This window comes from Mustela putorius, unplaced genomic scaffold, assembly GCF_011764305.1.
Source record: "Mustela putorius furo isolate JIRA1106 unplaced genomic scaffold, ASM1176430v1.1 tig00000585_pilon_pilon_pilon, whole genome shotgun sequence".
In the NCBI taxonomy this organism is placed as follows: domain Eukaryota; kingdom Metazoa; phylum Chordata; class Mammalia; order Carnivora; family Mustelidae; genus Mustela; species Mustela putorius.
The window spans coordinates 2,046,388-2,058,440 of record NW_025421424.1 but is presented as its reverse complement, the minus strand read 5'-3'; the positions used below and the strand labels follow the sequence as shown (position 1 = coordinate 2,058,440).

General features: G+C 43.2%; 1 protein-coding gene across 11 annotated transcripts in view; it reads left to right on the top strand.

Annotated features, from left to right (window-relative positions):
- PDE4DIPP2 (phosphodiesterase 4D interacting protein) overlaps positions 1 to 12,053 on the top strand; it is a 212,108-nt gene that overhangs the window by 49,764 nt on the left and 150,291 nt on the right. For 10 of the 11 annotated variants that reach the window (XM_013045059.2, XM_045081838.1, XM_045081829.1 and 7 more), the window contains exons 2-3: positions 2,933 to 2,988; positions 6,559 to 6,710. In XM_013045059.2, the coding sequence (XP_012900513.1) occupies positions 2,933 to 2,988; positions 6,559 to 6,710 (208 nt within the window). Of the gene's footprint in view, positions 1 to 2,932; positions 2,989 to 6,558; positions 6,711 to 12,053 lie in introns of those variants that run through there. The other variant, XM_013045069.1, reaches the window with a different exon arrangement.

The window sequence follows — 12,053 nt, the reverse complement described above, 5'->3', positions numbered from 1 at the left end:
TGTATTTATAGGTCTGACTCTGCATTTTGTTTCTCTATTCATTTGGGCTTTTTTTGTTTGTTTGTTTTTTGTTTATTTTTTTTAGGTTGCACATGTGAGTGCAATCATGTGGTATTTGTCTTTCCCAGTCTGTCTTATTTCATTTAATACAATATCCTCTAGGTCCATCCCTGTTGTCTCAAATGGCATGATCTCATCATTGTATGGCTGCATAATATTCTGTTGTGTATATATACCACATATTCCTTATCTGTTCTCAAGACTATGCATTAAAACAGAAATGAAATTCTGTCTGCCCTGGATCTATACCAGGGTAACAGCCTCAGAGACCTACATGGAGTCAGGTGGGTATCATAAGTGAGTGTGTGAGCTGGGACTACAAAGATGAGGAGGACAGGGACTGTGATGAACTGGAGATCACGTGTTTGTTCTGTTGAAAGGAGGCAGGTTATCCCCCTAGGCGGAAAGGCAGGCCCAGTGGTGCTAGACCCATTCATTTTCTTTCTTTCTTTCTTTTTTTTTTTAAAGATTTTATTTATTTATTTGACAGAGAGAGATCACAAGCAGGCAGAGAAGCAGGCAGAGAGAGAGGAGGAAGCAGGCTCCCTGCTGAGCAGAGAGCCCGACACGGGACTCGATCCCAGCACCCTGAGATCATGACCTGAGCCGAAGGCAGCGGCTCAACCCACTGAGCCACCCAGGCGCCCTCTTTCTTTTTTTTTTTTTTTAATTTATTTGACAGACTGAGATCACAAGTAGGCAGAGAAGCAGGCAGAGAGAGAGGAGGAAGCAGGCTTCCCGCCGAGCAGAGAGCCTGATGTGGGGCTTGATCCCAGGACCCTGGGATCATGACCTGAGCCGAAAGCAGAGGCTTTAACCCACTGAGCCACCCCGGTGCCCCGACCCATTCATTTTCTAAGAGAAGTCAGAAGTGGGTCAGCCTTGTGCCAACCAAAAAAAAAAAAAAAAAAAAAAATTCATGTTGGCTGGGCTGAATTTGGCCTGAGGAGTGGCCCATGTTGCTGATGGCAGATGCACAGTCACCTACCCAAGTCTACAGGCTGAGTCTAAGGGAATCCATCCAATAGCTGAATAACAGCAGCTAAGTGTAAGTTTTCTCACCACAAATCTTTCAATACATTGGTCTGGCTGATAGCTTCAACATCCTTCCCCTACTTTAGCTCAACAGAGGAGGATTCGTGAGTTCTACCTTCCTCTCTTTAATTGCTCTACTCTCTGGGAAAGTTTTTAATGGGAAGTAAAGGAGGGAGAGAGGCAGATGACCTGGAAGAACCACAGGCTGGTGATCTGCTTTTGAATAATAAAAAACCACCAGGTGGTGTGTGTAGTCCAATGTGCCTTGTCTGCTACTTTGATGTCCATCTGGAACTTAACAAAGTGAAGATTCATGCCAGCATCCAGCCCTGCGGCCCAGAAGGAAGAACAACAATTTCTAAACAAATGCCAGTCTCTCTTCCGCTTCCCTGTGAATGGGTTCTGGTTTTTAAAAAGAGAAGCCTTCTAAGCCTCTGCCTACAGAACCCTTTTTGGAACAATAAACCGGGTGTAACCAAGTGTTTAAGGAATAAACTAAATGTTGAAAGCATCTCTCTGTAGGATTCTTGCTGTCTGCTGTGTTGCCTTCCCCGCCCAGATAGTCTGTTGTCAAAACAGTAGCCGGTCCTTTTAAAACATTCATCACTCAGTTCAACCCTCTTTTTGACTCACAGGATTCCAGTGGCTCAATGCTTCTCAGCAGCCTGAAAGGCCTTGTGCCATCTGACCCTTGCCCAGCCTTCCCATTACTTCTCCTGCGACTTCCTCACCTTGTGCTCACCCTCACTGCCCAGCAGACGGGCCTCCTTTCTGCTCCCAAACACTGCATGCTCCCTCCTGTGAGCCTTTGTGTTTGATGTTCTCTGCTTAGAAGACTCTTTCCCAAATACCCTCAAGATCACGCTCTTGCTTCTCAGAGAAATGGTAGCCTACTGAAAACTGCAGTCCCTTCCTCCTCCCCATACCTCCAGCATTCCCTCTCCCCATTCCCTACTTCAATTTTTTGATAGACCTTGTTTACTTCCTTGTTTCCCCTTTCTGTAAGTTCCATGTGTGTGTAGGCATTTCTGTCAGTTTTATTCACTGCTGTATTTGCGGTGCTTAAAACAATGCCTAAAAACATAGTAGATGCTTGACAAGTATTTGTTGAATATATTTTGAAAATTTTTTCCCTTCTGTGCTAGGGACGGTGACTTTCACTGTGCTGGGCAAACATACCTCTTGCTACTGAACTGTGGTATTTTTAACGTTACCATTAATAGACTTTATCTGGTTTCCAAGCTTTCTGAGTCAGTTCTACTTCCTACACATATCTTGAACTTTTTGGCTTATCTCCATCTCCTCTGTCTTTTCTCTTAGTTAAAACCATCACAACTTCTTGCTTTTCTCATCCACTTGTATTCCCCTCCACACTGTCTCACTCAGCAGCTGGAATCATCTATTTAACATCTCATCTGGTCATTTACTACACTCCCCCATTTAAAATCCTTCAGTAGTTTCCCACTGCCCTCCACATAAAACTCAGTCTCCTCACCCCATCTCACAAGGTCCTGCATGGTTGGTTGGCAACACTGGTTTTCTGTTCTTCTAACAGATGAATTTCCTCCCTGATTCGGGGTCTTTGCTGTTCCCTCATGATGGTATTGTTTGTTCAATGGTTATCTTCATATGTCCGTATTGAGGATGGGGACCCTTCTTGTGGTGTTTGTCTTTGTATCTCCCACACTTAACACTGCCCTTGATACATAGTAGGAGCTTAATGAGTAAAAAAAGTGGAGAAAAAAAAAAGAAAACAGAACATGGTGTCTTGCTGCACAGGGATGGGGGACCATGTGGGGTGGTATCTCGTTAATTAACAATATGTTTCTTTCCACAGAGATTATTTTGCAGAGGATGAAGGGGAGATGGTACCTAGAACAAGTCATGCGGCAGGTAAGGAGGCCATGGGCCTTACCTTGATAAATTCTTGAGTGCTTGCTGATCATAATTCCCTTAAATTATGACCCCTTTAAAGTCATTATGGCAATATTCTCAGACAGTCTGAATTTCCAGACTTGCATGTATCACTGTAACATATAACTCCCCACCTTTCCAGCATAGTGCAATAAATCATAATTGAAATACTATGTGAACTCTTCATGCTTTTAATGATTCTGTAATTGCAAGGTTAAAGTCACTTGTAAAAGGATTAAAATAGACTCTGCCACCAAAACGAAATTTCTACTCATATACCATTAAAATGGGTACAATAATAGTGTCAGCCTCATAAGTGAAATTAAGTGAGAGATGCTCTTAGTACAGTTTATCGAAGAATAAAGCACCCAGTAAGTATTATTGTTATTAATATTGTAGTTATAATACTATCGTATCATTACTGAACTAACATTAGCCAGGGATCTACCTGAATTATGAAACCAAGGTGAAGATAGTTCTCCTTTGGGGAGCATTTTTCACAAAAACTTTTAATCACTTAAGGGTTCTAGTTACTTTGCTGAGTGATTTGCCTTTTTCATACCAGCCTTGAGCACAGATGGTTCATATGCACAACATGAAAAAAGGTTTTAATTTGAATGTGTTAAGGATTTCAGTCACTTTAAATTAGCATTTATAATTGTGTATGTTAAGTCTCCAAATTCCAAGGGTCTACCATACTTATTCTGAACTTCAAGATCCTCCATTTTGAGGTAAAAATCAAAGTACTACGGCAAAAATGGAAGAAGGGTAGAGATGATATGTACTACAGGCAAGATATTAGGTTGAGTACTTTAATTTTTATTTCCATTAATTCATATAGAAGCTCTGGGAGGTCAGTATTATTCCCATTTTTACTAGGCAGTGAGGCTCAACCAAATTAAGAGATTTGCCTTGGGGCACCTGGGTGGCTCAGTCTGTTAAATCTCTGCCTTCCGCTCAGGTCATGATGGGGGATGGGGTCCTGGGATGGAGCGCCCCACCCCTTCCGCTGCTCAGTGGGGAGCCTGCTTTCCCCTCCCTACTCCTGGTCTCTCTCGCCCTCTCTGTCTGTCCATCTCAATGTCAAATAAATAAATACAATCTTTTTTGAAAAAGAGAGATTTGCCTAAATCCCCACAATTTGCAAGTGGTCAGGATTCATATCCAAGTTTCAAAGGCTCTTATCTTCTATCACATCCCACTAATTTAACTATAGTGTATTGTTCTGTTTCATCAAATCATCTTCCATTCAACGGCCCGTTTAATTTCATCTTTCCAATTTCTCTTTAGTAAAGCATTTACATTTACTTAGAAATAAATATCAACAAAACAGGTGCAACATTACTGTAATTATTATTAATTTATAATCACAGAGTAGTATACAATTAACAGAACAACAGTTATTTGTACAAGCTGAATCAAAGACAGCTGAATATGGAAAAAAATGCCACCTCTATCCATCACTAATTTGTGCTGTGCACCAATAAAACCTGCTTTAAATTTCTGTTCTAATTTACACCTCTATCTTCCACCAGGCAAGTTTTGTGGCTTCTGAAAATACCATTAAGGCATGCCTGATACTGTGTTAATTTTACACAGATGAAGACACTGTACAATGTGCAGCTTAAAAACAAATTATATGGCCTTACATTTCAACATTTTTTTTTCTTTAAAATCAGTGGTGTAATGGGGAGTTAAATACGTTTAGACAAGGAAAAAAAAAGCTATAGTAGAATCATCTTATTTCTCATGATTATTTTCTTCATCATATTTTATCTTCTGCATTTTTCTCCTTACCATCATCTTGCTGATTCTTTCTGTCTTCCTCCTCTTTTTCTTTCTTAGCAGAGAAAAAAAAGTCCGAGTTGATTGCGCTATCTGGAGACTTCTTGTGCTCATTCTGGCAAGTTTGCCCAAAGAAAAGGAGGGAGGGAGGGAGGGATGTTTGCTCCATCCCGTGGCTTGCCTTTTCATTCTTAATGGTTTCCTTTGTGAGCAGAAGCTTTTAAGTTTGATGTAGCCCCACTTGTTTATTTTTGCTCTTGGTGCCTTTGCTTCTGGTGCCCATGCATATATGGTCAATTAAGTTTTGACAAAGGAGACCAGAATGTACAAGGAAGGAAGGAAAGAAAAAAGAGAAAGAAAAATAAGGAAAGGATAGAAAAAGTATATGATGACATGTTGCTTCTTGGCTCCTTTGTTCATAAGCACATGTCGAGTTAATTTTTCCTTCGTGAGGCACACTGACCCAGAGCCCCTTTTGCTCTTACACTGGTGCTGGCTATGGAGCTCACTGGATTGCAATGGCTGTCATTTTTTCTGACTTAAAATAAATGCATAGTAATAAGGGGTCATTGATTCCTTCTGTCAACCAAGAAAATATGTATTTTTCTACATCTTCTACCTGAATCTACAACCCTAAGCCCACCTCACTCGGATGTCTCCGAAGACTAGAGAAAGAGTGGAGTAGCAAGAGGATCAAATCACAGAGGAGCACAGACATAAACCAGTGCATTTCACTGAGGACCATTATTATTATTATTTTTTAGATCTTGTTTCTTTGACCGAGAGAGCGAGTGCACAAGCAGGGGGATTGGCAGGTAGAGGCAGAGAGAGAAGCAGTCTCCTTCAGCAAGGAGCCTGATGTGGGGGATGTGGGGTTCGTGGGGCTCGACACCGGGACTCTGGGATCTTGACCTGAGCTGAAGGCAGATGCTTAACCAACTGAGCCACCCAGGCATCCCTTTGGGGACCATTATTTGTAAGGGTCTACTTAGCCAGAGCGACCCCATCTCAGTAGAACAGCCATTTTGTTGTTTATGCAGTGAACTTAGATTGACCCTTCCGCCTCCAGAGGAACTTACTTAAAAACAAGTCTGGGAAACCAGTAAAATATGGCCGACCAGTCCCTGATAAAAGTGCCCAGATACCAGGACGTGTCAGGCCAGGCGGAGATAACAGAGCCCAGATGCAAGGACAAGTCAGGCCAGGTGGAGGCATCCAATCAGTAAAGCGCACCTACTATCTTCCTAACCACAGAAGAATGTAAACCCCGCCTTTTGGGCGCTAATTCTGACCTAGGTCAAACAGCTACTATAGGGTAAATTGTAATTCAATTGGCCACCTGCTGTGACCTAGCATGACTATGCAACTTTCTCTGTGTGTTACAATCTCATTGGCCACCTGTGTTTGGCCAGGCTCAACCACATGGCCTTTGCCCTATAAAAGTTAGTCTGTAAGGCTGGGAGGGGTCACACTCTCTGTGAGAGGCAGCCCTGAACGGTTGGTTTGATTCTCGGTGCTGGTGTGAAATAAAGCTTTGCTTGACCTTCCCTTTGTATCAGTCTTGCTGCTTTGATCACAGACCCCAACATTATTAATATGATCAACAACAGGCTACTTTATGCAAACTGTTTCCATGTGGCCCAGAATTGGTCTGTATTCTGCTGAGGAATTCCTCCAGAGGGAATTCTGCTGGATTGTGCCAGCTAGAATGATCATAGTGCTACTGTTATAGAAAATGTTTTTGTTGTTCTCTTTTACTGGTAGCTTTTCTTAGTGACACTAAAGATCGAGGCCCTCCAGTGCAATCACAGGTCTGGAGAAGTGGTGAAAAGACCCTCTTTGGGCAGCAGCCTTCCTTGAGAGCATTTGAAAACCCCCCTCAGGTGCAGACCCAGGCTCTTCGAGACTTTGAAAAGGTAAGTCATGTGAATGGATAATTGATATGTTGATTAGAAGGAGCACCAAGGGATAGTGATGTCTCACAAAAATATGACTCCTGGCTTAGTTTGGACTGTGGGAATTCTTCCATAATGATGTCTCTTTTAAGAGTTTTTATCCCAATAAATGTATATATGCTGAGCACTCTGGTTCATGGACAATTGCCTGTACCAATGATTTTGTCTTTCCATTTTTACCCCTGGTTTACTTCTTGAATAAATTAGGGAGTCTTGTTGTTGTTGTTTGGGCGGGGACACACAGAGGAAGAGAGAAAAATCTTAAGCAGGCTCCATGCCCAGCATAGAGCCCAACGCAGGGCTTGGTCTCATGACCTGAGCTGAAATCAAGAGTTGGACGCTTAACAGACAAAGCCACCCAGGTGCCCAAATTATCGAGTTTAAATGGCACCCTGAGAATCTGTAACTGGACCACAGTGGGCCCAGGTGACCTAAGCATTATATTCTCGGTGGCTGTAGAGATCTGGGTACTGTCTGCAGTATAAAGTATAAAGATCTGGGTACTGTCTGCAGTATAAAGTGGCCTCAGCCACAACCATTTGTTTCTCAAAAAGAATCTGGCCTTGTTGCTTGAAACTTCTGATTGGACTTTTGAAGTACACAGTGTCTTGATAGGTTTATCCTTCGATTTGGCCAAGAACCAAATTACTGATAATGTAATTCAAGTCCCTACCTCCCTGCGCCCTGGACTGATCCCAGGAAGTCTGCACAATAGAACCCGTCTACTGGGATTTATATGGCCTGGAAAGTGTACCCCAGATTTCTTACATCCCAGTGTGCTAAAAAAAGAAACGGCTCTTTGGTGCCCCCTGGGGGTTGCCCACGAATCAGGCCACACACATGAGTAGTGTGTAAATATGCCCTCAGATATGTGGCTTTCTTTCATTCTTCGATTCATAACTTTTGATGTAAAAGAATGAAATTCCATGTCCAAAAAAAGATGAATAAAGCAGTATTGACATGGGCTTACTCTTAATTTGTGAATAGAAATGTTTCACATGGACCTAATGTACATCCTACCAGATAATCCTGTGGACAAAAAACAGGCTCCATCCATATATAAACCATGGCTGAGAATTAAACAGCCTACTTTTTTTTTTTCTCAGTTGTCATGGATACTGTTGTGTGTCCCCCCCCCCCTTTTTTTTAAGATGCAGAGAGCTTGCAGGAGTATTAAGTGGTTTTGAAGACTAAACTTCTGAACAGCTGTGTGGTGCTGGTGGTGGGAAGAGGGGTGCTAACAATCCCTCCTCTTTTTTCACCTTTTGCATCTGCTGCCATGCAGAATGGGTGAGCCGAGCTGCAGTGCTCCTCAGTGCAGTGTGGTTTGCTCTCTGAAAGGCAGTCTGCAGACCTGTTCCTTTTGGTCAAGAGGTAATTTGTAACAGAGAAATGAGGGAGTCACTTCCCCCTGATAGAATGAATGGCCAGAGACCCCTGGGTGGCTCAGCCGGTTCAGTTAGCATCTGCCTCCAGCTCAGGTCATGATCCCAGTGCCCTGGGATCTAGCACCACATCAGTCTCCTTGCTTAGCAGGGAGCCTGCTTCTCCCTCTGCCTGCCATTCCCCCGCTGCTTGTGCTCTCTCTCTACCTCTCTCTCTCTCTCTCTCTGACAAATAAATAAAATCTTAAAAAAAAAAAAAAAAGAATGAGTGGCCAGAGGTGGGGGGCAGAGGGAAATGAACAGGCTGAGTTGGTCCTCAGGCAGAAGTTCGCTGACTTCTCAGGTGTGGCCTTCCAAGTCCTTCCTCTCCACAGCCTGGTCTAAGATCGAGGATTGGTCCTCCCTTCTCAAGGCTGGAAACCACTGACAGCAACCAAGAGAGAACACAGAGAAAAGACCAGTAATGGATATTTCATATTTCTCCCCCTGTGTGCCAAGTAATAAATAAATAAAAACAAGGTGACCACACACTTTTTTGTGTGAGAAAGGAGGTTGCCAGGGCTCATAGAAATTATGACTGTTTTAGTGTCATAAACTTTATGTACTATAATCATAAACCCTGGACAGGCTATTGAGTCAGAATTATTTTCGCTTATAGGCTCCTTGCCATGTGCTTTCTTGTGGGTCCTCGCAAACTGCCCCCCTGCCCTGCCCCCAGCATATCTGGGATGAGACCACAGCAGCACGTGGATAAGACCGGCTAGCATATGCCAGGCAATTTCTACCTTGTGTAATGCTCACCACAGCCCTACGAAAAAATAGAACTACCATCCCGATTTAAAAGTGAGGAAATAAAGTCTCAAAGAGTAACAAAGGAACTTAACCAATGTCACCTAATGTGGACCTTAAAAAAAACTCCTTATTTTTGTGACCTAAAAGAGTGAGTACTTTCTAGGCTGGGGAGCTCCCCTGGTAAAAGTGTGGTGGCGAGAGGACTGGAAACATTAGCTCCTCCTACTTAGCTGGGCGAAGTGTGGTACCCATCTTCTCTAAGTAAACAGTGAATCTTCTTTATTTCCCCATGTTTTCCATCACATGCTTTTTGCTCCATTAATTCTGAACTGCTTGTAATTTGAAGCTATTTTATCCTTCCAGGTTTTGTTCTGGTGGTTCCCTTTGCCCAGAATACCCTTCCTCTCCTCTTCCCTGCCAGCCAGCCTACTCATCCTTCAAGTTTCAGCTCAAGTACCATTTCCTTTTTTTTTTGAGGGTGCCTTCCCTGATTCTCCAGTCTCAAAATATGACCCTGACTGTAAGCTCTCGAAGGGCAGAAAACACCACTTGTTCGTGCTTTTCTAGTTTCTAGCATTTAGTGTAATATCAATATGCAGTAAGGGCTCAATAAATGCTCATCAACTAAACTTGTTGGACTTGGATTTGGATTTTCCCGACCCTATTTTCCTCCAGCCGATTCTAGTGAATTTGTGTTTCCGCCAGCCTCCACTCAGTAGTCACTGGATGTATTCGTGGTAAATTGAATGGTTCTAGGGAGGCTACTAGTGTGTTAACTGACTGGTTAGGATAGGAAATTGAGAAGTCAAGAAAAACATGTTTGTTTTTAATGATGAGTTAAAATATATATATTTTTTTTAATTTGACAGAGACAGAGAGATCACAAGTAGGCAGACAGGCAGGTAGAGAGAGAGAGAAAGGGGAGGAAGCAGGCTCCCTGTGGAGCAGAGAGCCCGATGTGGGGCTTGATCCCAGGACCCTGGGATCATGACCCGAGCCAAAGGCAGAGGCTCTAACTCACTGAGCCACCCAGGCGCCCCTTTAATGATGAGTTTAAAAGAAGACAATTTTCCCCCTAAACTGGGATGATAAAATTATAAATGTAAAGTAAAAGACCTTTTCTAGTATTTGACCAGACTTATTAAGATCATAGTACTAGCTGATAATAATAAATAATATTTATGCAGTGTTTATTACATACTGAACACCCTTTTAGATGTTTAACATATTTTATTTCAGCTGTTTTTCAGTTCATTTTTCTAACTGATGAGATGGGTATTATTATATCCATTAGGCCTGTGAGGAGACCAAGACTCAAATAACTTGTGTAAAGTTGTGCAGATAGAAAGTAGCAGCCAGGATGACTCCAGGGATTCTCAAGATTCTTGGGAAATGAAAGGACCATTCAGAGAAGGAGAGGTTACATTGGTGGAACGTCTACAGTTTGGTTTTATAGATACAATCAAAATGGCAGATCCTACACAAAATCCATGGAGGGGTGGGGGTGTGTGACTGCCAGGTGTAGAGGGGGCCTCCACTGCCTTCTCCTATCTGCACATTTTCTAATAATGTCATCTGTAGCACATTGCTGAAAATGCGAGCAAAACCAGCTGCCGTGTTTGCCTAGTGATAGTCTGAAGCCAGCTTTCTTGGGCAGTCTCAACCTAGTCACAGTGATTCAGCCTGTTGAGGCCCCACCCATGCTGGCAAATTTTTTCACTTGGATCTTGAAGTCTGTGGGGAGGGAGTAGGGGAGAAAGCCCTAAAAGGGTTTTTTTCTGCCTTTATGGAGCTCTGAGTTAGCACAGTCTGTGTTTCCTAGCCTAGATGAGGTGACTCTTTGCCACGTCATGGCTGCCTTTAGGTCCAGCCATTCCCAGAGCCTCTGCAGTGTTTCTCTGTCTTTACGGCCTGGGGAAAGGAATGCTCCCAGAGAAGTATGCTCTCACTTAAAAAAAAAAAAAAAGAAAGAAAGAAAGAAAAGGAAAGGAAAGGGAAAAAATGACATCTATGCTCCCCAAACCACAGTGCCCAAGCTTACTGGTTTTGTTTTCCCTGGTGTCTTCAGACATTCAAAAAGTTGTTAGATGAACAACAAAAGGCAGGGGCAATCCTAAACTTTGAGCAATCATAAGCCTGAAATAATTTTTTTTCTTTTTCATAATTTATTTATTTGAGAGAGAGAAAGCAGGCACCCAAGCCCTGGAGGGGGGAAGGGCAGAGGGAGAGGGAGAGAGAGAATCTTAAGCAGTCTCCACACCCAGCAAGGAGCCCCATGTGGGCTCCATCTCAGGACCCTGAGATCATGACCTGAGTGGAAATCAAAGAGTTGGAGGCTTAATTGACTGAACCACCCAGGCACCCCTCTTTTTCTCTTTTCTTTTTAAAGATTTATTTATTTATTTGACAGAGAGAACACAGTCTGGGGAGTGGCAGGCAGAGAGAGGGAGAAACAGACTCCCCACTGTGCAGAGAGCCTGATGCGGGGCTGGATCCCAGCACCCTGGGGTCATGACCTGAGCTGAAGGCAGACACTTAACCAACTGAGCCACCCAGGTGCCCTTTCTTTTGTTTTAAAGATTTTATTTTTAAATAATCTTTATATTCAATGTGGGACTCAAACTCATAACACTAAGGTCAGAAGACATGCTCAATGGACTGAGCCAGCCAGGTACCCTGATTCAGCTTAGAAAGAACCTCACTAAGTTAATGCACCCTAGGGAGTGGGTTCAAGGAATGCAGAGAAGTGTTAAGATTGGAGAAAGAGAGAAGCCAACATGCTGGGCCTTACAATTTTGTAAAGGCTTTTAAATGTTAACAGAGCTCAGTGGGAAACTGTGGAAAGTTTGTGAACAGGGTGGTGACTTGATCAGATTTTCCTTGCAGAGTATTCCCTTTGGCTTCTGCAGGGGCTCTGGATTGGAGGAGGGAAGTCTAAGGCAGAGAGGGCAGTCAGGAGGCTGTGGCAGTATTCTGGGCAACGGCTGGTGGTGCTGACAGTGTAGGAGCGGGAGAGATGGACTGATGAAAGAGAGCAGGTGGTTTTAGAAGTAGAAGTGACAGGGCTAAGCTGTTGATTGAATGCCGAGCCAGTGAGGGAGAAGAAGCCAGCAGATGACCTCCCACC